The sequence below is a fragment of the Propithecus coquereli genome, unplaced genomic scaffold (genome assembly GCF_000956105.1).
Source record: "Propithecus coquereli isolate 6110/MARCELLA unplaced genomic scaffold, Pcoq_1.0 Scaffold3, whole genome shotgun sequence".
Taxonomy (NCBI): domain Eukaryota; kingdom Metazoa; phylum Chordata; class Mammalia; order Primates; family Indriidae; genus Propithecus; species Propithecus coquereli.
Genome location: NW_012148618.1, coordinates 991007 through 1013038, shown reverse-complemented (window position 1 = coordinate 1013038; position 22032 = coordinate 991007). Strand labels below are relative to the sequence as shown.

Below are 22032 nucleotides of genomic sequence, written 5' to 3'. Positions count from 1 at the left end.
CTCAGAAACTAATTGAGGACTGCATTGCCCTGGTGTATGCAGTGAAGGAGAGCGGGGAAGGATGGGTTTGCACGTCCCCAGACCTCACACACTGCGGCGAGGAGAGGGACTTTGCCTCCTGAGAGAAAGAGAGGGACACCCAAAGCGGGCACATTCAGGCTTTTTTTAAAAAATCAAAATCTTAGAAAGATTTTGAAAATTCAGCTAATTCACGCCTTTGCCTTTAGACCTCATTGGCTTTCAAACCTCTCACTAAAATAGTAGTTTATCCACATTTCCAGCAAAGATAATGACTAATTTCCTTAATCTCCTTTTGTTCGCCAAGTTAGTCCTAATGAATTAAGTTCATCTGTTTACCGATTTACTTGGTTTGGTATATCCCTAAGGGTGGAGCGCACAGCACATGATTTTAGATGGTACATGGATACACTTTCCTTTCATGTTAATGGATCTATCTTGTCATGGATATCAGAATAGTACAACTAGATCTTCAAACCCACATGACTTAAAGTTTCCTTTTAATTACATGTTAAGTTAAAAAGTCAGTAAATTTTTTAAAAAATTATTAAGCAAATTATAACAGATGGATATGATGGGAAAAAAAGATGTGATTAATTGAAGTTTGGGAAACACTGAACTGGTATATTCTATCATCCTTTGAAGTGAAAAGATAAGGGGCATGTAGAGGGAGCAGGACCCAGAATACCTTTGAATGACGTCTTCTTTTTTTAGCTAACTAATATTGGATTAAAGAGGCAGCACTGCAAACCCAGGACCTTTATCCTCTCCAAAGCCTTTTGATGCTTTCTTTCCTCAGGAGCTTCTTTCAAGTTCTTACTGGTAAGACTCCCAGGTAGCACGAAACTAACAGAACAGGTCTACACAGACCCACAGCTGCAGGTCCCGTCACACATTTCAGCCCTCTGGATACAGTAAACCAGAGGACACCACTTAACTTCATAAAACAGCAGAAACAGAGAACGGGGCAAAACAGCGTGGAATAAAGTGCCCCAATGTAATGTGTGTTTCTGACAGTGATGATGGCAGGGGCTTAGAAAAGGGTCATGGTCGCCGATGATATCTGCATGGAATACTACCTATTATCATATGTCATCATTATATCACCTACCACTTTTTGAGTGCCTGTCACTTATCAGGCCACAGGGTAGGCATTTTAATGAATGTCATTTTATTCAGTTCTCACAATGATCGTGTGGAATCAGGTACCATCACTTGCACTTTACAGATCAGGAAACTGAATCTCAGAGGAGTTCCCCAAGATCACACAGCTTAGCAAAGTCATAATTGGAATCATCTGTCTGATCCCAGGATCTGTGCTCTTAAGGACTCTGCTTTTCTGTCAGCCCAATTGGGGCACGGGTGGAAGTTTGTCCTGCCTGGCCCAGCCTCCACCTCAGGCTGCTACTGAGCTCCTTTCCAAGCTGAATCTTACACAAGAGTTATGCTGCTTCCCTTCCAGCATCATCCCCACCACCTCCTTCACCAAGGGAGAGCTCCTGCCCCCACGCCAAAACCAGTTACCCACAGAGGCCTTCTCCTTCCCCATCCCCCTCACAGCACACCCCTGGAGACTGAGGGTCCCTAAACATAGAAAGGTCCAGGTGATGATCAGAGCGTTACCCTTCCTGCCAAGAAAGAGGAGTTCACAAAATTCTGGACTCATCCACATGTTTCCAAACTTCCAAGAGATGACTTTCCCATTCCTCCCTCCCACTGGCTCTTGCCTGGCATCTTTGGCATTCCCTCCCACCCCGATGGGCATCTCCCAGAACACAGCCTTTGCACCTGCAGATCCCTCGACCCTGGAACCACTTTCTCCAGGGGTCTCACATAACTTTCTCCCTCCCCTCCTCCAGGTCCCTACCAAATGTCACTTCCAGTGAGGCCTTTCCCAACCACCCTCTGTCATTCTGCAGACCCCTTTCTGCTATACTGTTCGTAGCTCACGTCCACCCAAAACTGTATATGCTCATTGACGGTCTGTCTCCCTCGCTCCATGAGAGCAAGGATTTTGAGTTGTTTCTTACTATATCTACAAATACACTGAAGGCACTAAATAAATGTTTGTCGAATAAGTAAATAAATGCATAAAGGAATGCATGAATCAGAGGTGTAGGGCCAAAGGAAATAGAAATGGAAGTAAGCTGGGAATCTGCAGAGCCAAGTCTGAGTCCCAGCTCTGCAACCTGTGACAAGTCACTGTCATCATGTGCCAAGCACTATTCTAGGTGCCAGGGAAGCAGCAAGAACAAAACAGACAGAAGTTCATGCCGTACTGGAGCTTACTTTCTAATGGCAAAAGACAGATGGCAAACTAACTAAACACATAAAATATATAGTATTTGAGGTGGTAATAAGCCCTATGTAGAAGAATAAAGCAGGAAAGGAGAATAAAGAATACTAGTGGGAGGAAGCCGTATGTAGTTTTAAACGGAGGAGTCACAGAAGGCGTTGTTGGAAAGTGGCATTTGACCTGGGGAGGGCAGCTAAGCGAGCCATGCACACATCTGGAAGATGTGTGCTTCCAGGTAGAGAGAACCCAGTGCTGCCGGGGTTGTGTGAAGAATAGCAGGGAGGGCATGCAGCTGGAGGGAGGGAGTGATGAGGACAGAATGCAAAAATTAGGTCAGGTTGGTGATGGGGTAGGGAGAGGGTGGCTTGTAGGCCACTGTAAGACTTATGATTTTGGATTAGACAGGGAAGATTGGAGAATTGAATGGAGGTCACACCTGACTTAGAGAAAAGACCCAAAGAAGGACTAGATTCCAGTCCTCACCCATGGCCCTGAGAAGTGAGCACCCTCCTCATCTCAAAGAACACCAAAAAATAGGATTCTTTTCTTCCTCAGCAACTTCTCCCAACAACCCTTCCCCTGGGAGCTGTGCTCTTAGTGAAATTACATCCCCTCTGCTTCAGGTAAAACTTATTTTCTCTGAGTACCGTCCTAGCAAATTTTTTTTTTTTTACTTGAGACAGTGTCTTACTCTGTTGCCTGGGCTAAGAGTGCAGTGGTATCATCATAGCTCACTGCAACCTCAAACTCCTGGGCTCAAGCGATCCTCCTGCCTCAGTCTCCCAAGAAGGTGGGTCTACAGGCATGTGCCACCATGCCTGGCTAAGTTTTTAATTTCTTGTAGAGACAGGGCCTCGCTGTTGTCCATGCTGGTCTCTGACTCCTGGCCTCAAGCAATCCTCCCACCTCAGCCTCCTAAAGTACCAGGATTACAAGCGTGAGCCACCATGCCCAGCCCCACTAACAAATATTCTGATAACAACTTTGAAGCTTTCTGGTTTACAGAATGCTTTATATATACCCTTTAATTTAATCTTACAACCTACCAATACAGAAGATATTACCTGTATTTTATAAAGGAGGCAGATAAAGCTCAGTGAGCTTAAGGAACTTGGCCAAGATTAAAAACACAGTAAGGGACAGAGTCTTTTGACGTGTTTCTAATCCATGTCAACTGAAAACTACCCTCCATGTTAGTGATTCTCAAAGTATGATATGCAGTCCTTCATGGGTTACAAACTGACCTAAAAATGCATATTCCTTCCTCAGTTTTTATGAGTGGCATACAGACAATCTCATAGACTTTGATTTTTACATATGACATTTTTAACTGTCTTCTAAGTGTGAGTGTTTCATTAAAACTTGCTAGAATTTGGTATTCATGAATAGTTTATCAAAATCAACTAAAGAATCTAATTCTGTTTTGTACTATGACGTCTGGCTGCTGCACAATACTTGGCAATGATGCAAAGCTCTGGATATGAAATGGAATTCCCCTAAAAGGCTAGATGAGTGGTGTACATAACCCAGTAGGTCTTTGCCCTGACTAAATGCAGTCCAAAGCTTAGGAACCACTATTCTATAACCAATCTAATAACATCACTTCATAGAGTTTATTCCACGTTTCTTTACTCCTGATCAAACCAAAAAACTCCTTTCCAGTCTACTTTCATTCCCTCTCCTCCAGAGCACAAATTCTGTCAGATTGTGACGTGGGAAAAAGCTTGGATTTCTATTTGACATTGGAGCCATCTCATGCTCCATCCTGAAGGACAGCCCCAAAGACTGAGGAGAAAAGAGATTAGGCCAGGTGGGACAGAAAATCCCATCCAGTGGATGTCACATGACTTGGCAACTGGGGCTAGGGTTACCATAAACAGAAGGGAAAAGCAAAGCAGTTTTTGGAGTAGGTATAATAGCTGTGTGGTACCTCTGATCTTTGGCAAAGGAACCTATCTGGAGGTAGAACCACGTAAGTAACTTGGTTTTTCTTCTTATAATCACTATGTTTGGCAATTATCTTTATTAGATATCTTCCTATATCACCAGATTGGGAACATGTCTCAGATTGTTGAAAAATTTCTCCAGCAGGTAATTTAGCAAGGGATGGTTTGAGGAAAAGAGACTGAGTTTCTGATAAAATCCAGGGCAGGGTATATGCTTCCGTCAGCCTTCTTGATCTACTGCCTTTTCTAGAGACTCTTCCTTGTCTTCCCTCTACCTGGCTAACTCTAGAGAGCTGCTTACTTAACATCCATGCATTCACCATGTACAGATCTAGGCCACAATCATGACCAGACCCACCCTATGATACTTCTATGTGGTGGATGGGAGGTAGAATGAGGAGCACGTAAAACCAGTAGTTTAGAGACCAAGTTCTAATCCTGCTCGGTGACTGATGAACTCCGTGACTTCACTGCACTCTAGTTTCTTTGTAGTTAGACTGAAAGTTGTCCAAGGTCTCTTCCAGCTCAGCACACTATGATCTTGTTTATCCCCCAGACCAATTCTCAGGGACAATTTTGTAGAAAAAGCAAGGACATCCAATGGTGTGAATATCCTATGACTGGGAAGGAATTCTGTGATTTAAATGGAAAGAAGCACCGGAAAGGGAGTCAAAACTCTCCCTGTGCATCTATTAATTAGCCCTTGTGTGACCACAAAGGTTTAGACAGTGACCACTGAGGTTCCTTCCTGCCCTATTCTATCACTCTGGTTCCACAGATGGAAACTGGAGTCCAGAGACCTGAGAGGGAGGCCCAGCTCAGCCACTTAAGCACTTTTAGCTTCAGTGACTTCATCTGTAAGACGGATCTAATAATATCACCTCATAGAGTTTATCACAATGTTTGTTGAGGTGGTATAGACACCAGTTGTTTGTTAAATAGAAAAGCATTTATGCAAATGGTGATTATCGGTGATTATTATAATCCTTTTGCATCAGTGTCTCTTGCTCCAACTATCATATCCTTCCACCCGCCCTGGAGACACAGTCCTGTTGTGACTGATTTACTTGAGTCTTAGAGTTACATTTCTACTGACAATGGCCATTTGGCAATTCTCAGAAAAACCAAAATTATTCCTTCTTCCCTGTGAAAGTATGATCCTGAAGCGAGATCTAGGGGCAAGAGATAGCAGGTTGAGGAGATAACAGCAGGAAACCTAGAGACTTTCCTAAATGTCAATACTCAAAAGATAACAGACATCAAAAAAGCTGCCAAAATAGGCTGCTCAGATCGCAGAAGCCCTTGCAAAGCTCTGTGTCTCCAGCTCCACCCACCCCCTTCCAGACAGATGAACTGGACTGACAGGGGGCAAATAGGTGGTGAGGTTTTTTTTGTAATGATGCCCAGAGTAGTGCACTGATAGCACAGCTCTTCTTCGGAAAGGGGACTCAACTCATTGTGGAACCAAGTAAGTTGTGTGTTTTACTATAGCTCAGTGTGTATATTCCCTTAGAGTTGTTGCCTCTTTGTCCTGAATGAGTGGGGCTTTGGGGGAAGTTGGTTGGTTCTAATTTGGAAACCCATTGTTTGTTGCAAAGAATCAGGGTAAAATTTGAGGGCAAATGCATTAGATTTCTCTTAAGAAAATACTTTGTGTATGCTTGGAAACTCTGTTCTGAGGCTTGGTATTGATAAGGCTTTTATAACTACCTAAGAAAGCTCCAGGGCAGGCTTCTGGTTCTGGCCCCATGGGACCAGGAAAAAAGCAAGCTTTAGATGAGGAGGGTCTCTTCACTCCATGAGGAAAAAGAGTCATGGTCAAGGTGTAGGAAGAGGGGGAGGTAAAAAGAAGAAAAATATTATGAAAGGAGTTAAATAAAGAAGTTCTCTTTCTCAGTCTCTCTCTCTCTCTCAATCTCTCTCTCTTTCTTTCTCTGTAAGAAGTCAGTCTTGCCCTTGTTGCTTTGTTCTGAGAATTTGTATTAAACAAACACGGCTGGCTCAGACTAAATGGTCCCCAAGGGTTCATCCTGGCCTAGGTCTGGTGAGAGCAGTTATGTGCTCACCTTCCCTGTTAGCACTGAATCTGGGAGCTCGGCAGAAGGGTTCAGGAGCCCTCATTCAATGTAGAAACACAGCCCCAATTTCAGGACAATAGAGAAGTCACAGTTCTCTCCTGGAGGCAATGTCCACTGGTCACCTCTCCCAGTGTTTGGAAATCCAGGATGCATATTCAAGTAATTTGGGTAGCTGCTAAGGGTCGATCCTGGGACCAGTCCAGAGAACAATGGTCTTTCAGACACCAAAATGCCAAGTCCAATGGCACAGGCATTGCCTCTTACCTGGCTAGATATTGATTTTGTTTATTCAGAAGAAATAAAGAAGTGAGAAAATGTACATGAATGTGGCAAATCTGACAGTCCTAGAAGTGACTGGTACTGTGAACATGGTCTCTGCCTCTCAGAACATAATATAAACTTACAGGGGTTCTTCATTTCCTGTTGTTTCCAGGGAAATGCGGGATTTGGTGAGTTTTCTTATCTTTGAGGAGAGAGAGACTAGAGCAATGAAAAGGAGGGAAACAGAATCGTGTTGTAGTTGACTGCAGTCTGATTGATGTTCAGCAAATTGCATCTGAGCAAAAAGTATTGTGTTTCATTTTTCCCTTTAAATCATTTCCACTTGAAATTTGGAATTATCTGCAGTGTTACAATCAAATCTTTGAGGCTGTGCCTTTGAGGCTGAGTCTTAGGGGAAAAGGAAATTGATGAAACTGATGCTTAGCCCCTCTGCCAGGATGCTGACCACGCTCCCCAGTGACACTCCATTTGCTTCACTGGTTTTCTTCTCCTGCAATGATGGAGTGTAATATGATGATGTGAAGCACAGGTAGGGAAAGTGAGAATTTCCAATCAAGCCCCCAGTCTTTAGCTTTTTGACAGTGAATAATGGCCCTACACACCTGTCATTCTCTTTTGCCTGGCTCTAGCCCGAGGCTCTTGATTTTCGGTGATGAGACAGAGTAATTCATATGGTCTTTAGGATCTATTTCACATGATTACTATATACTCCTGAGACTTGTATCTGGATCCAGAGTCAGGAGAAATTACAAAACAAAAATAAGCAATCCAAAACAAGCACTGGCTTCTCTGACCCACATCCATGACACGCAGCACCAATGGGCTTCCTCTCAGCAACCAATTTCTTGTTCAACCCTCAGGTCCTTAGAAAGCCTTTCTCTGGGCTCAGGGAATTAGAAAACAGATTCATTATTATTGTGAGACTCAGTCTCAGTGATGGGGGGAATTAAGTTTCTAATCAAAAAGCAGTGTTTATGACCCAAGAGAAGGGAAGCAGAGTATGAGAACAGAACCTGTTTCTAAACCCTCCTCTCCTCAGCCTAACATTCATTGTAAGAAATGTTCCACTTAACTTTGGCAGGTCCCTTCTGGTCCATAAAATGGGGATGACATCCTGCAGTGACCCTAACAGTGTCATCCTCAGAGCATCTGAACCAGTTATACAGTCCTTCTTAGACCCTTGATTCTTTAATTGGCATAACACAAAGCATGAGCACCTGCCTTGATCTCCCTCTGAGGGCTCATACATTTAAAATAAACCAACTAATGCAGACAGATATTCAGGCTGACCTCAATTGTCCAGAGGATTGATTAATAAAACATAGATAATTGAAACCCAGATGATCCAGAAATTTCTTTGTAGTTGTTATTTTCCATCTCTGCTTCCAGCCCTCTCTTAGCAGCTCCTACCTAGAAGTCAAACTGACTGCATTTCATGTCTGCTCCTGTGGCCATCCTTTCATGGAAGTGCTAACAAGCCCAGGTCACTAACAGGATGCATGGAGGTCTGGAGCATAGTGTTTGGCCCCAGGGTAATTGGCATTAATCACGACTGTTTAACTCCCACAAAGTTGTGGATAATCATCTCACAAAATAAGTTTATTATATTCACAGGAAGTCAGCCTACTACCAAACCATCTGTTTTTGTCATGAAAAATGGAACAAATGTCGCTTGTCTGGTGAAGGACTTCTACCCCAAGAATGTGAATATAAATCTCCAATCATCCAAGAAGATAAAAGAATTTAGCCCTGCTGTTGTCATCACTCCCAGTGGGAAGTACAGTGCTGTCAAGCTTGGTCAGTATGAAGATTCAAATTCAGTGACATGTTCAGTTCAGCACAACAATGAAATAGTGCGTTCCACAGACTTTGAAGTGAAGACAAATTCTTCAGGTAAGTTGTATCTGGCTTTAAGGGGTGAAGATTAGGGGGAACAAAAATTGGGGGAAAGGCAAGTTAGAGAGGTAAACTCTGGACAGATACTTCTCAATATGGCATCATGCTGGAAACAAGACTTAGGAATAACTATACCCTGCCATTGACTAGGAAGGAAAAGCTAGAATCTAAGATAAAGCCAATCTTATTTCATTCCCATCTCTCCTCGTCACCAGCCACTGCCTCCTTCACATGGGTGACAGTTCTACTACTAGAATCTGGGATTGAAAGTCCATATGTAGTCTAATCCAGTGCTAAATTCCAAAACAATGGGCAGCCCAGCCCACGATGGGGTTAAGAACCCTAGTTCTTCCTACATATTAGAGGCATGCCTGGATGTTGGCCTCATGGTGCAATGAAAAAAGCCCAGAATGGGAAGCATGTTGGTTGTGTCAATAGCTGTAGGACCTTAACCAGGTCACACCCTCTGGTCTTCAGTTTACTTACTTCAAGTCTCCTCCAGTTTTAAAACCCTACAGTCCTTTGAGCCCCTTGGCTGCCAGTGTAACCCTGACCATTGACGTTTGTTCCAGATAATATAAACCCAGTGAAACCACAGAAGCTTGTAATGAAGCAAACTACAGAGAGCTGCCATAAACCCAAAGGTTAGTTCAAATCACAGGGCCAACTTCAGAATTGAGGGTTAAAACAAACTCTGTAATTGTCAACTGAGGTCAAAAAGCATCAGATTTTAAAAGAAAACAAAAACCATACTGAGCCCTGTGGGTCTCTTGAGCCTCTGACTGCCTCCAGCAGAGCTTGCCTGGCTACAAGCACAGGCTTCCAAAGCTGGCCTGGTTGGGTGTGAGCCCCAGCTCGAGGGCTGCCTGGCACCATGCTGGGCTTGCAGGCCAAGGAGAACCGTGGAGATCTGGGGCAGACTGGTTTCCACTGTAAACCCAGTTTTGGGAAGAGAATTGCATCTCTCCCTGAAGCCACTCTCTTCACTCTTGTTCAATCATAGTTCATACCGAGAAGGTGAACACGGTGTCCCTCACAGTGCTGGGGCTACGAATGCTGTTTGCCAAGAGTGTTGCTGTCAATTTCCTCTTCACTGCCAAGCTATTTTTCTTTTAAGGTAAGAATTAGCCACTTCTTATTCCCACCTCCACCCAAACTATGCCGCACGTGAGGAAAAGAGGTTTAGGAATTGTAAGAAACCAAGAATCATTGGGAAGGGAAAATAGAGACACATTTAGAATTAATAAGGTGGACTATCTCAGATACTCAGCATAACAATATCCCATCTCCTGTTACCCTTTCATTTTAAGCCAAACTCAAAACCCGTTAGGTAGTACAATGTACTATTTTTCTAATATACCAGCCAATAACCCCACCTCCACTCCAGAGAGAAAATTGAAGCTAAATAAGGAGAATTAGTCTTCTTTCACTGCTATTTATTTGGCCAAGAGGCCATGGGTTATTTGCAAAGCCTTAAGTAAAGCTTCACCCGAAAAATATTGAGGGGAAGCAGAACCTATCTTTGTCAGATAAAGGCAATGCCAGTCCCACTCCCTAGTCATAGGACCAGCCTGTCCATGTGTGGACCAGCCTGTCTTTGGGATGAACCTACACCCCCCCATGAGTAGTGAATAGCCCACTACTAGCTACTCAAGATGCGTACAAAGCTGGGGCTGAGACATAAATTATTTGCTTGTTACTTGCATTCCCCTTTTCAGGTAATCTTGTACGTGAAATTCAAACAGGGCCTAGGTCTGCCTATGGAGCTCATCCCCCTTATTTCTTCTCCAATACCCCAAATACTTATCAGCCCCAGCTCCTGTTCCAGGCACAGCCCTAGACTTAGAGTGTTGGACTGTAAACATACCCAGTCATTCCCAAATGAGTGTCCAGCCCACTTGTTATTTTACTGACAGTTCTATAGACACAGTAAAATAACACAGTGGCTGAATAAAAAGAGCACTACACTAGGAGTCAGACAATCTGAGTCTTAGTCCTGACTTTATCACTAACTCAGTGTGTTCCCTTGGCCAGTGTGTGTCACCTCTATGGGCCTGGGTTTTTGCATCTGTAAAACAGAGTTAAACATGACTAAAGGAGAGCAAATGGGTTTCGTGACTTATGCCAACACTGATAGCCGAACTAACTGAACTATAGCCATATGTAGAAGGGAAACATGCCACGACAGATTAGTGATGTCTGCAACGGTCCAGCATGGCAAGTGCTGGCCACCCCAAAAGTACGTAACCCCTACGATCCCATCTAGCGCTGACAATCTATGGTTCTCTAACAACTTTCTTCACTTGCAGCGACGGGCGTGAGGAGGCCACATTCCCTGAAAGAAACCAAAAGTGTCCAAAGACGCTTTCTCCTGGGCTTCTCACTTCTGATTCCAGCTGACCTGTCACAGCCTTGTCTAATTGGCTGATGGACAAACCAGTTTTTCTTTGAAGGCAACAAACCCAGCTCATCCACCAGCCTGGTAGAAAGACAAAAGTCCTGGAGATGGGGGTTTATGGTCCTAACCTATGTATATGTTGTTTTATAAAGGATAGGGGGATATAAAGGGACGTAGACTCTTGTTTTACTACAACTGATACACTTTGAAAATGGTATTTCATTCCTTTTGACTTTCTTTACCTTCAGAAGTAGACAGTGGGAACCAACAGGCTCCCAGCTCCATTCTCCATCAGGAAAATAGGCCCTGGGGGAAGGTGTCCTTTTACTTAAACATGGAAGCCTCTGCTCAACCAAGCCAAGATTTGCCCCAAACCAGCATCCACCTCTTCCTCCCCACCTCTGTCCTACCCTCTGTATTCACTTCAGCAGCCACCCCAGACATTTTGCATGACAAGGGGTGGGGGGGACAAAGTTTCAGCACTTTCTGCTTTTCCAATACTTCACAAACAAGTTTACATTTGACTTCCCTAATACTCTTTGAGCAGGCAATGGGGTTTCTAAAATTTCATCTCAGTACTCGCCAATCTATTAGCAAAGATCAGAGTAAAATACAGAGGAAAGGTACTTCTTTCTGTTAATTAATTTAATATATGTGAATTGACTCCCTCTAAGTTCCAGACACTGTAGTGAGAGAAAAAAAAAAAAAAAAACATTGGCCCTGCTTTCAAGCAAGTGTTTTTGGAGGGAGGGATAGTAATGCAACCCCTATCTTTCCCCTATCAAAACAATATTTTTACTGTCTTTTGCCTGCCAATCTGTGTACAGGGAGTTTGAGATCACTGGGCACTGATTCTTTTGCCTGAGCCTTTGGTGTTGGTGGTTTTCTGCCTTTCTTCTCAGCCCATGTCTCTGTTGCATTTATTAAACTGCATTGTATGCACCTCATCTCTGGCTTTATTCATTGGGGACCACTGCAGGGGGAGAGTCCGCTCTGTGAACTCACTATTAGTCAGCTGAAAGCCGAACTGCGCTTATAGGTCACACCGTGACTTCCTGTACCCCAAGCCTACAGAGCCCCTGCCTTGGGGACCCAGCCCTGGGTTTCCGGCTGCCGCTGCTGCTACAGCAATAACAACAGCAGCACCCTCGGTGTGGCTAACGAGCTCTACGACTCCCACCTCAGGAAAGCCACAGTTTTTTCCAGGTGCACCCGCTCAGGGAGCAGAGCCCGAGCAGCCCATTACTGTGGTTTCTCAGCACCCATGCAAAGTGTCAAGTGGGGGGTTAGGAGGTTACAAGCGAAAGAGCAAACATCGCCAACAACGCCGCTTGCCATCACCAACTGCAAACTCCCACATCACGTCTTCGCAGCCCAACAAAAGAAAGGGGGCAATAGCACTGAGTCAGCGGGTTTAGGACAGTCTGTTACTGGCTAAGCCAGGCCCTCCCAAGGATCAACAATGAAAAGATTCCCCACAACTTCGTCTTGTATGTGTGGAAAATGCCTGTTTCTAAAACATTCACATCCCTTACCGTGGGTAACCTTAGGATGTTCCTCTGAAGTTGCTAGGAACAAAAGGATCACATCCTCATTTCAGATGGAAAAAAAGAATGCCCTCCCCACCCCCCCCCAAAAAAGTATGTACTTTGTCCAAAGTCATTCTATAAGGCAGGGATATTGCTTGGAGTGGAACCCAGGCCTCAAGACTGTCAGCCCAACACAGAGTGGTATCACGGACATTGGATACTCACCGGGGTGGGGGGGATGAAAAAGTACCTGTGGGGTACAATGTACACTACTTGGGTAATGGGTGCACCAAAAGCCCAGACTCCACCACTATACAATGTATACATGTAACAGAATTCAACTTGTACCCCCTAAATCTATTAACATTTTTAAAAAAGAAAGAAAAAACTCATTAAAAAAAAAAAAACGACTGTCAGCCCAAAGTTCCTGCTACAAGAGCACCCTGCATCCCCCAAATGAGGACCAGGTGTCAATCTGAATACCAAGTAGACTGAACTTCAGGATTGTCCTTTATTTAGCATATAGATGAGCCACGTTCTGGCCCACTTTGCCAGGAAAAAAAAAAAAAATTCTAGCATATCACCATGAATTTCTTCCACTGAAAGGAGCCTCCAGAAAAGGTTCAAGGCTAGAGCCAGGGAGGACTGCAGCTGCCTTCCAATCCAGGGGCCATGCATGTGGACTGTGTGACAGACATGTGACACTCCCGGGAGGCAGCAGAACAGGGGCTCCAGGGGGCCGAGCCACTCGCCCAAGGCCTTTGGATCCCTCACCCTATGTTCTTTCCATCCATCCACACAGTGGCTACTCTCCACGCCCTGTTCCTGAAGTGCAGATAAGCTGCTGCCCAAACTGCCTGTGATAAAGTCTCAGGGCGCAGCTCCAGAACAGAGCCCTGAAAGTGCAGGGCCCCATCCCTGGCTCTCTCCAGCTATAGACCTTGAGGATGCCCCACTTCTCTGGGCTTCAGCATATTTCCCATAAAATAATGTGGAAGGCCTCTTCCATTTCTAAGATTGCATCTAATAACTCTAAAGTTCTGTTAAGGCAGAGAATTCAACAGAAGTAGAGGAAGGAGGGGCTGAGGCCCAGGGGCTGTGGATGTATCTATGGCAACATCACATCCTCGGTTTCCCCCAGAGGGAATTTTCTCTGCTGGAGACACCACTGAGCTCCAAACTCAGGGATTTGGAAGCTGGGATCCTGGGATTCACAGACAACGTTCTAGGATACCTCAGTGCTCTTCAGTGAAAGAAAAATGTTCTCTAATTAAAGTAAAATGGAGGCGTCAGAGAGCATCAGGGAGAAATACGAGGCTGGATATAAGAAGATGCAAAAGAAAAGATAAACTGGGGAAAATTTTTTTAAGTAAATAACTTTATGTTCAAATTGATTCTTAAAATGAAAACAGATCAATTCACAATAATGAATAAATTATGATGGAGACTAAAATAAAGACACTGCTGATGGCTCACCTTAGATGGACCCCTCACCTGCACCATCTGATACCCTCACAGCAAATGCAGCACAAGCCCCAGTCAGTACTAGGTGTGACCTGGCCAGGGGGACACAAAGACAGTACCCCTCACACATGCGGCACTCCCTTGCCTACCACGAGTCGCTCAGGTGGCATGGGCCCACTGAGTCAGAAGTGGGGAGATGCTCTGCTCCTCTGAAGCCAGGTGCTCCCCCGGATATGACCAGGCCTTTCATTATTCAGCAGAGACTTCGGGACACCTCTAAAGGCCAGACTGGAAAACGAAATGGCTAGAAGGATGCCAGGTCTAGGACGTGACCTGCCCTGAGAAGTAGCTCCCCTGAGCTGTGCCGAGGGGTTTGTGTACAGACTTCCTGGGCACCGGTGTCACTGAGGCAGAGAAGCAATAGTAAGTGGCACTGTCTTGAGTCCTCACTGGGGAGATTACCAGGTAGAAGGTTTTCTGGGTCTGACTATGCTTCACAGAAAACCGACCTTGAGTAAAAGCTGCACCTTGAGATCTGGTGGCACCCTTGTAAAAGACAAACTGAAAGGAATAGTCTGGCCTTATTCGGTACCAGAGTAAATCTGGATTTGAGAATCCAACGTTGTAAGTGCAGCACAGTGTCACCTCACTGCCACTGGCCGCTATCTGGCTTGAAGTCACTTCGTTACACAGCATGCCCTTGTCTGCGAAAAGATGAGAAAATCATGAATTCCGCACTCCCCAGGCACTGGGCCCAGCACATCCCCAGCACGGGGGTAGAAGGACACAGAAATAAAACCAAAGGCAGAGAATAACTGAAAAGCCAGGAGTGAGAGGGAAAGAGGCCAAGCCTTTGAACGTCAGGGAAAGGGAAACAGGGTTATAGAACAGGAGGAATGTAAACAAATGAATCGACTTACAGAAAAACAAAAGGCTAAAGCCTGCAATAAGAATCATCTTCTCTTCTTATCAGGGCAAAGGATATATAATAAAAACAGGATTCCAGTCTCTGAGACCTTCTGAGAGCTTCTGGCAGGAGGAGATGGGAGGGAAGTGAGGGGAGACAGGCCCCCCGGCAGTCAGGTGACTGAACTGGCCGTGACTCCTGAGGCAGATTACTCCAGCCAAGGAAGCTGCTGTTTTATTGTGATGTTCGGCCTCAATCTATCTTGAACTAATACTTTTGACAATGAAAAAGAGTTACATTATATATAAAAAAAAAAAAAAGATGAAAGAAGGGAGGGAGGCAGGGAGGAAGGAAAGAGAGAAAGGAGGAAAGAAGGGAGGAACCGCAAGCCCCATGATGGCATTCCTGGATATCCAATTGCTATAAAAGTAGTTTACTCTCCATTTCTGCACCATCTGGTTCCAGACTGGTGTCCCAGTGCACAAAGCATGCCTCCCTCTGAGTAGCATCGCCTCCCAGCGCCTAGCACAGCTCCATGCCCTTTGTTGTACTCAGCAAAGGGAGTAAATGAATGAGCACCTGGGACAAGTCCCTTACTCCTCTGTGTAAAGAGGGAGGAAAGGGGATTGGATGAGATCCGTTCTGAAATCTGCCTTAGACTTGAATTCTCGAAGTTTTTTATTTCAAATGCTTGAGGGAGTGTCCTGATCCTGAAAGTGCTTCTTGCACTTCAACAGCATGACTTTCCACCTCTCACCGGGCCCTTTGCAGCACATACTGGCTCCAGGTGGAAAATTTCACCCCAAAGCAGAGCTTCCCAGTGGGTGAACTGCCTTGAGTGGGTTACAAGCTTGCTGAGATAGTGCCCAGAATGGCCATGGTGCCTTGGGTGGCTGGAGCCCCTGAGCCAGCCCCTCCCAGCCATAAGCCATACAAATATGGTTTTCCACGTAAGCCATGACATGACAACAGTTGGGAAGCACTGCTGCAAAAAACAGAACACTGACTCACTGACTCCCCCAAACCCAGGAGTGTTTCTAGGAGTTCATTCATTTACCTTTTCCCCTACATCCCCTACTGACAAGACCTGTCAGTTCCACCATGAAAATAAACCTCTAGTCCCTCCACTACTTCTCCCATCTCCACTGCCATCCCCTCCTGCAAACACCATCACCTCTTACTGGGACCATTGCAGTAACCCCCTAACTGGTCCCCTTGCTTCTGCTTTTGTCCCTGGACAAACCATTCTCCAGGTCTTTATACGATGTAAATCACTTGATGCCAGTTGGACCTCCTTCCTGGGCCTGTAACACCCTGCAAGTGATCTGGCCCCTGCCTCCTCCCCAGCTTCCCCCCATATCTGCTCCTCATTCTCTCCCCTCCAGCTGCCATGCCCTTCCTTCTGGTCCCTCTGGGCCTCCCTGTTCTAGCTGCCTGAAACTCTGGGCCCAGTTTTTCACAAATCTCAGCTCAAAGAGCTTTCCCTGGCCACTTCTACTAAATTAGTCACCCACCCACCCATAACCACCTTCAATGACATCTCTGTTCTTATTTTCTCACAATCACCACCTGAAATCATCAGATTTATACATGTTTATTGTTTGTCTCTGCCATCACAACCCCCCACACACACCATGATATAAGCTCCATGAGGGCAGAGACCTTGTTGATCTTTTCGCTGATAGGTCCCCAGCCCCTAGGCTTGGGTCTGCCACATCACAATCAATAAATATTTGTGCAATAAAGGAATGCAACTTTCTCCACTTAAAAACTCACCGTTGACACAGATAAGGTTGCCAGATTTAACAAATAAAAATACAAGACACCCAGTTAAATATGTATCTCAAATAAACAACAACAAAAAATTTTAGTAATGCAGGCATTTGGGCCATGCCATATTTGGAACATATTTATATTTTTTTTAGAAAAATATTTATTTGTTATCTAAAATTCAAGTCCCATCCTGTATTTTATCCAGCAACCCTAAGCCCGGAGAATAGCAAAAGTAAACACCAGGCAGGTCAAAGCCCCATGGTGAGCATCCCCAGGGCCCCTGGATGTGGGAGAGGAAGTTTCACGACCCAGTGGCTGCCCCACCTGCACAGCAGCTGCCAGCTGCCATGGCCTGCACGCCGCCTGCTGGCAGGGGCCCTGTCTACAGCCCCCAGCTCCCTGCTGGAAGAAGTCGGGGTCAGAGGTCTCCAGGTCTCCCAAGCCCATGGACTCTGCTCACTCCCCCATCCACAGTCTCCTGGTGTCTGTCCCTGCTCTATAGGTGTCACTCAGGCTTGATATTTATTTAAGAGCTGAGCATTCCCTTCCTGATCTAGACCATAACAGTCTTCAAATCAAACTGCTCCTCCTCTTCTAACTGCCCAACCTCAGCTACATCTGACCACACCCAAGCACAGAAAAGTGGGCCTCATGGGCCTTCACACAGAGGCACACATCCTCTCCCCTAGCGCTTCACACAGAAGGTTCAGACACTGAGCCCTGCTTGGGGTGGCATAACCATGACTCTCCTGCTCTGGTGTCCTTCCAGTGTTCTTCAAAAGGCACCCCTTCAGGAAGTGCACTTCTCAGAACAGCGGCATGGTATCACGGCTAAGAGTAGACTTCTGGAGCCAGCCTGCCTGGGTTCCCAGCAGCTCCAGCATTTACTCGCTATGTGACCTTAAACATGACCTAACCCTCCAAGCCTCAACTTCTCCATCTATAAAATGGAGATAATAATAGCTTTTGCACAGGACTATTAGAAAATTAAATGAAATAACACATGTGATACACCCAGCAAATAAATGATCTATGAATGTCAGGTATTGCTGTTGCTATTGTCATTTTTATTAAATAGACAGATGAATATAGTTCCTAAGAGCATTATTTTCATCAAAGATGTTAAGAGAAAAGATGTTGAGTAAATCCAAAATTTAAAGTTTTTGAAATTTAGCAAAAGATACATTGTACCAATCAATGGTTAAAAAAAAGACTGACATCTTTAATTTGCCATCAGTGCTGCAAGCATGTCCTAGAGCTCTGTGCTCCCCTGAGACCTGAGACAGCTATGCTCTCACCAAAACCCCTAAGAGCACTAAGAGCAGGAGAAATAATCCTTCTAGCCCACTGTTCTTATATCTTCCAACAGTTGTATTAATAACAGGCTCGTCCAAGACAGACCACAATATGTGAGTAACCACAAAGTTTAGGAATAGAAGACAGCCTCAAGATTTAATGACCCACTAAAGAAGTATTGCCCCTGAGTGTCTCCACCCCATCTCCTTTAAGCCTGTTAATTGGCATCTACAGCCTGTGTGGCTCCCCAAGGCACGCACCCACTCACCCATGGGGCAGGGCTGCCTCCCCCTAGCCTGAAACTACCATTCAACAGGGGACCCCAGACTGGGTGGGGTCCAAGGGATTCGGTAAACAAAGCCACTCCTGTCCCACAGCTTGGATCTTGATCACTCCTATCATTCAAATAAGGGACTTTTCTCCCAGTTTCTTTTGAGATGGGTGGCTTTGTTTTTGACCTTGCAGCGCCCTCTGCTGCTCTAATTATCCTATCTCCATAAATAGGTCATACTGGAGGTTGACAGAAAATAGGTCAGGGAAGGAAAACAGTCTTAGTTCACAGCATAAGTCAAAGCTGCTATTTCTGTCTCCATTCCCCTTTCAACCCTGAGACTGGCAACTGCTTCTCTGTCTGCCCAACAGGCCCATTCCCAGCCAGTCACCCAAAGAGGACTGTCTTTAAGGACATGAGATAGCACCCTAAGAGGACAGACAGACATTTTCTTGTCTATAAAAAGCCTAATGCAGCAGTAGAGGACATAGGGAAATTTCTCTGGATAGCTACAAACAAGTGCATCCCTTCCTTATGAAAGAACAGAAACATGATTAAAAAGGAAAAGTTTAGAAACAGCTGAATGTGTGGCAACGGGGATGAGTGGTTGAGAGTACAGATTTCTGCATCACTGTCTTCCTGTGCCACATTCCATTCCAAGATCCCTGGGACAGACATGCCCGATGGACAGCAGGAAGCATACCAGAGAAGGACAAGGCCCAGCCCAGTGACTTCTAGCCCCAGGCACAGGCAGCACAGTGGTGACCCAGGGCCTTTGCTTTGGAGAAAGACCTTGCTGAAGGCCCTTTGGGCAAGAGCAAGTATCTAGAACCCTACCACGGTTTTTTATCCGATGACTTCTACAAAGCCAGCGTTTGAAGGACTGCTATGAGGAAGAAGGGATTCTCCATGGTATTGCTGTTGCCACCTCTGGAGCAATACTGGTCCAACCAGGTCAGTGACACTTTTCATGATGGGGTTGTGTGGGAGCTGGCCTGACTCTTGTCAACTAGACTTCTCAAGCCACCTGTAGGGTCTTGTCTCCAGTCATTCTCCAGGGCAGGGAGAGTAAATAGGTTATATCTCAATTACCAAGCTAATGATCAGGAGTGGCTGTCTGGAGCACACTGGTAAGAAGGATTCTGAGGCCATGTCAACACTCAGAGGAAAAGAGTGATGAGTCTATTAGCAATATCTGCCACGGGAGCAGGAGCAGGAGGTAACACCACACCGCTTCTATTTGCCATCCCTACTCTAGATGTCATTCCCCGTAATGAGTCCTGCAGAGAAAGAATAATCAGAGCCAACTCTCTGTTGGATTATCTTTTTGGTAAAGGGCAAATTTTTCAGTCTCTATCTTTTCCTTGGCTTCCCCGGGATCTCATGGGCCATTTCCCCTGCTATCAATTTCTGTTGCCTGCAGCCTAACAAATAAAAATTTTTAAATGAATTAGAAGGTTCTATAATTCTCTCTAAAATCATAAAATACATGCCAAAGCCAAACACCTCCCTTGTATGATTTATCCATTGTTTAACAGGGATAATCACACCCAGGGCCAGCCAACAGAGCCCCTGGGGACAGAGACCACCCAGGGAAGGTCCTTGTTCTCCTGATTCACAGGAAGGAAGTAACAGAGGCAAGAATGGGACTCAGATGTCCTGAGTTCTAGTCCCAGCTCTGCCTCTGCCTACCTATATGACCTTGAGCAAATTTACCCCTCAAAGCTTTAGCATCTTCATCTTTAAAATGAGGGCATTGGCCCAGGCAGTCACTAAGTGTCCTTCTGGGTCTCACATTCTAGGATGCTAGTGTATAAAAGTATAGAGCTGACCTGAGGGTTATTAGTTTATATCCCCCTGTGCATCATGCTTGAACTCCTCATTGCCCAGCAAGAGGAAAAAGGAAAACACGCTTCTTCGTTGGAGGGTAGCATAATTTCTTGTTTCAATATGTGTGACTCATCAGAGCCTGGAGGTTCGTGCCCAGATGCCAAGTTGGACTCCAGTTATTACTGCATCTAGGAGAGAGAAAAGTGCTGAAAACAGCCTTTGGGAAACCATCAATTTGGCCAAAAAAAAAAAAAAGAATATGAAGAAGGCTCTCTGTCTAGTGTGATAACATTTTGATATCGTATTTATCATCTTCATCCCTAAAATCCACTCTGCTCCCTCCTATCTTTGCTTGAAAGTTAGGAGGGCAGCCCTCCCCCAGGCGAAATAAGGCACCTGTGGGGAACAGAGGGGTTTCTCTCTCTGGTGAGGAAAGAGCAAAGTTGATGCCACATCCCTTTCAACCATGCTGACACCTCCGGTTTTTGTAAAGGTGCTTACTCCTGTGGGTATGAAGTTAATAGGAAACTGACATTTGGAGCCAAGACTAGAGGAATCATGAAACCAGCAAGTAATATCTGGCAGAATTAATTTTTTTCTATCTGAAAATCGTCAGAGAGATTCAAGTATTCCTTAACAAATAGGAACAAAAGATGAATGCTTAATACGATTCAATTTAACAAATAATTATTACGAGCCTACAGTTTTTCTCAAGGATCATCTGAGCCAGTTTCTGAGGAGACACTGTTGTTGCCCTAAGGGAGGCAGGGGGTTTGTCAAAGGGCCAGAGATTGGAGGAACAATGACAACAGATTTATCTTTCGGACTGGGAAACAGTTAACCACAGTGGCCCTGAGTAAGTAGTTTAGCTTCAGAAAAAAAATGTGCACAGTGGCATGGATAACCTAAAACACCAAGTAATCAAAAACATTATTTCATGATTGGCTTTAGCATGTAATTCATTATTTTGTGGGGCAGGTTTCCAATTGCAAGTTTTCTTAGGCTGATCTGTAAAGCCTATGGAGGAAATGCATTTTAAGAATTATATGTTTTTGAAATTCAGCTCCCAGCAGTCAGTAAAGGAGAAGTGATGATTTTTTTGTCTTTCCAGTGATGCAAAAGGGACCCTGGCATCCCTTGTGTACTTGATTGTCCACAGGGGCCCCCAGCCCTGCCCTGGGTCAAAACCAGTGGGAAACCACCAGGCAATTATCTTCTCATAAATCTGCACAACAGGGTGGGCAGCAAGAAACAGCCACTAGTTTCTCAGGCAATGGGTTCCTTGTGAAGCCAGAGGACTCTGGACCACCTTGACTTGGTTGGTCCTGCTCTCCTCACAGCCCAAGTCCTGGATTGCATGAGTTGGAGAGGGCAACCCCTGATGACCACTTGCGGAGCTGGCCTCCTATGTGCCCTTCGTCACACAAGAGACATGACTAGGGTCTGAGCAGAGGGAGCTGCAGCCCAACACAAAGAGGGGCTTTTGGTAAAGGGCCTAGGCACTGTGTGAAGAGCACTGAGATACTCAACTTTGGGAAGGGGACTCAGCTCATCGTAAGCCCGGGTGAGTAGCTCCATTCAGCGGTAGCTTTAGCAGAAACTTCAGTACCTAACACCTGGGCAATCAGAGGGCTGAAACACTTGGCCGGATAATGAATTCTCTTATTCAGCAGGAAAAGGCTACAAAAAGATCACATCACCTTTCCTGTGGGTAAGCAAGTTTATGTAAAGGCAGCAGCTCCTGTGGGAAGGAAGGAAATAGGAAATCGACATTTGGAATGGGGACTCAAGTGAGAGTGAAGCTTAGTAAGTGCTACCTTGAAACCGAAGATGTTGGGTTATTTGGTTTGGTTTTTGAATTATGTGAAAGTTCCAAACAAAGAACAATTCTTCCTGAGATTTGGTTGCAAAATTCTGACTTCAAACTTCTAAAAAGATTAAATGTTAAGGCACATGGTAGGCTTGGAAACCTCTCTTTCCCTATGTACTAAGTAGAGACCTACTCTTTTGTTTCCTTATTTGTTTTATTTTGTTTAGGAAATGGGGAG

At 45.0% G+C, this 22032-nt stretch overlaps 2 gene segments (V, D, J or C); both read left to right on the top strand.

The window, feature by feature from the left end:
- Positions 1-11797, top strand: part of LOC105814413 — a 54542-nt gene extending 42745 nt beyond the window's left edge. The window contains 5 exon segments of the C gene segment in view: positions 4225-4286; positions 8235-8513; positions 9089-9160; positions 9520-9633; positions 10826-11797. Coding sequence covers positions 4225-4286; positions 8235-8513; positions 9089-9160; positions 9520-9632 — 526 coding nt within the window.
- The window catches only part of LOC105814408, a 254908-nt gene that overhangs the window by 162445 nt on the left and 70431 nt on the right, over positions 1-22032 (top strand).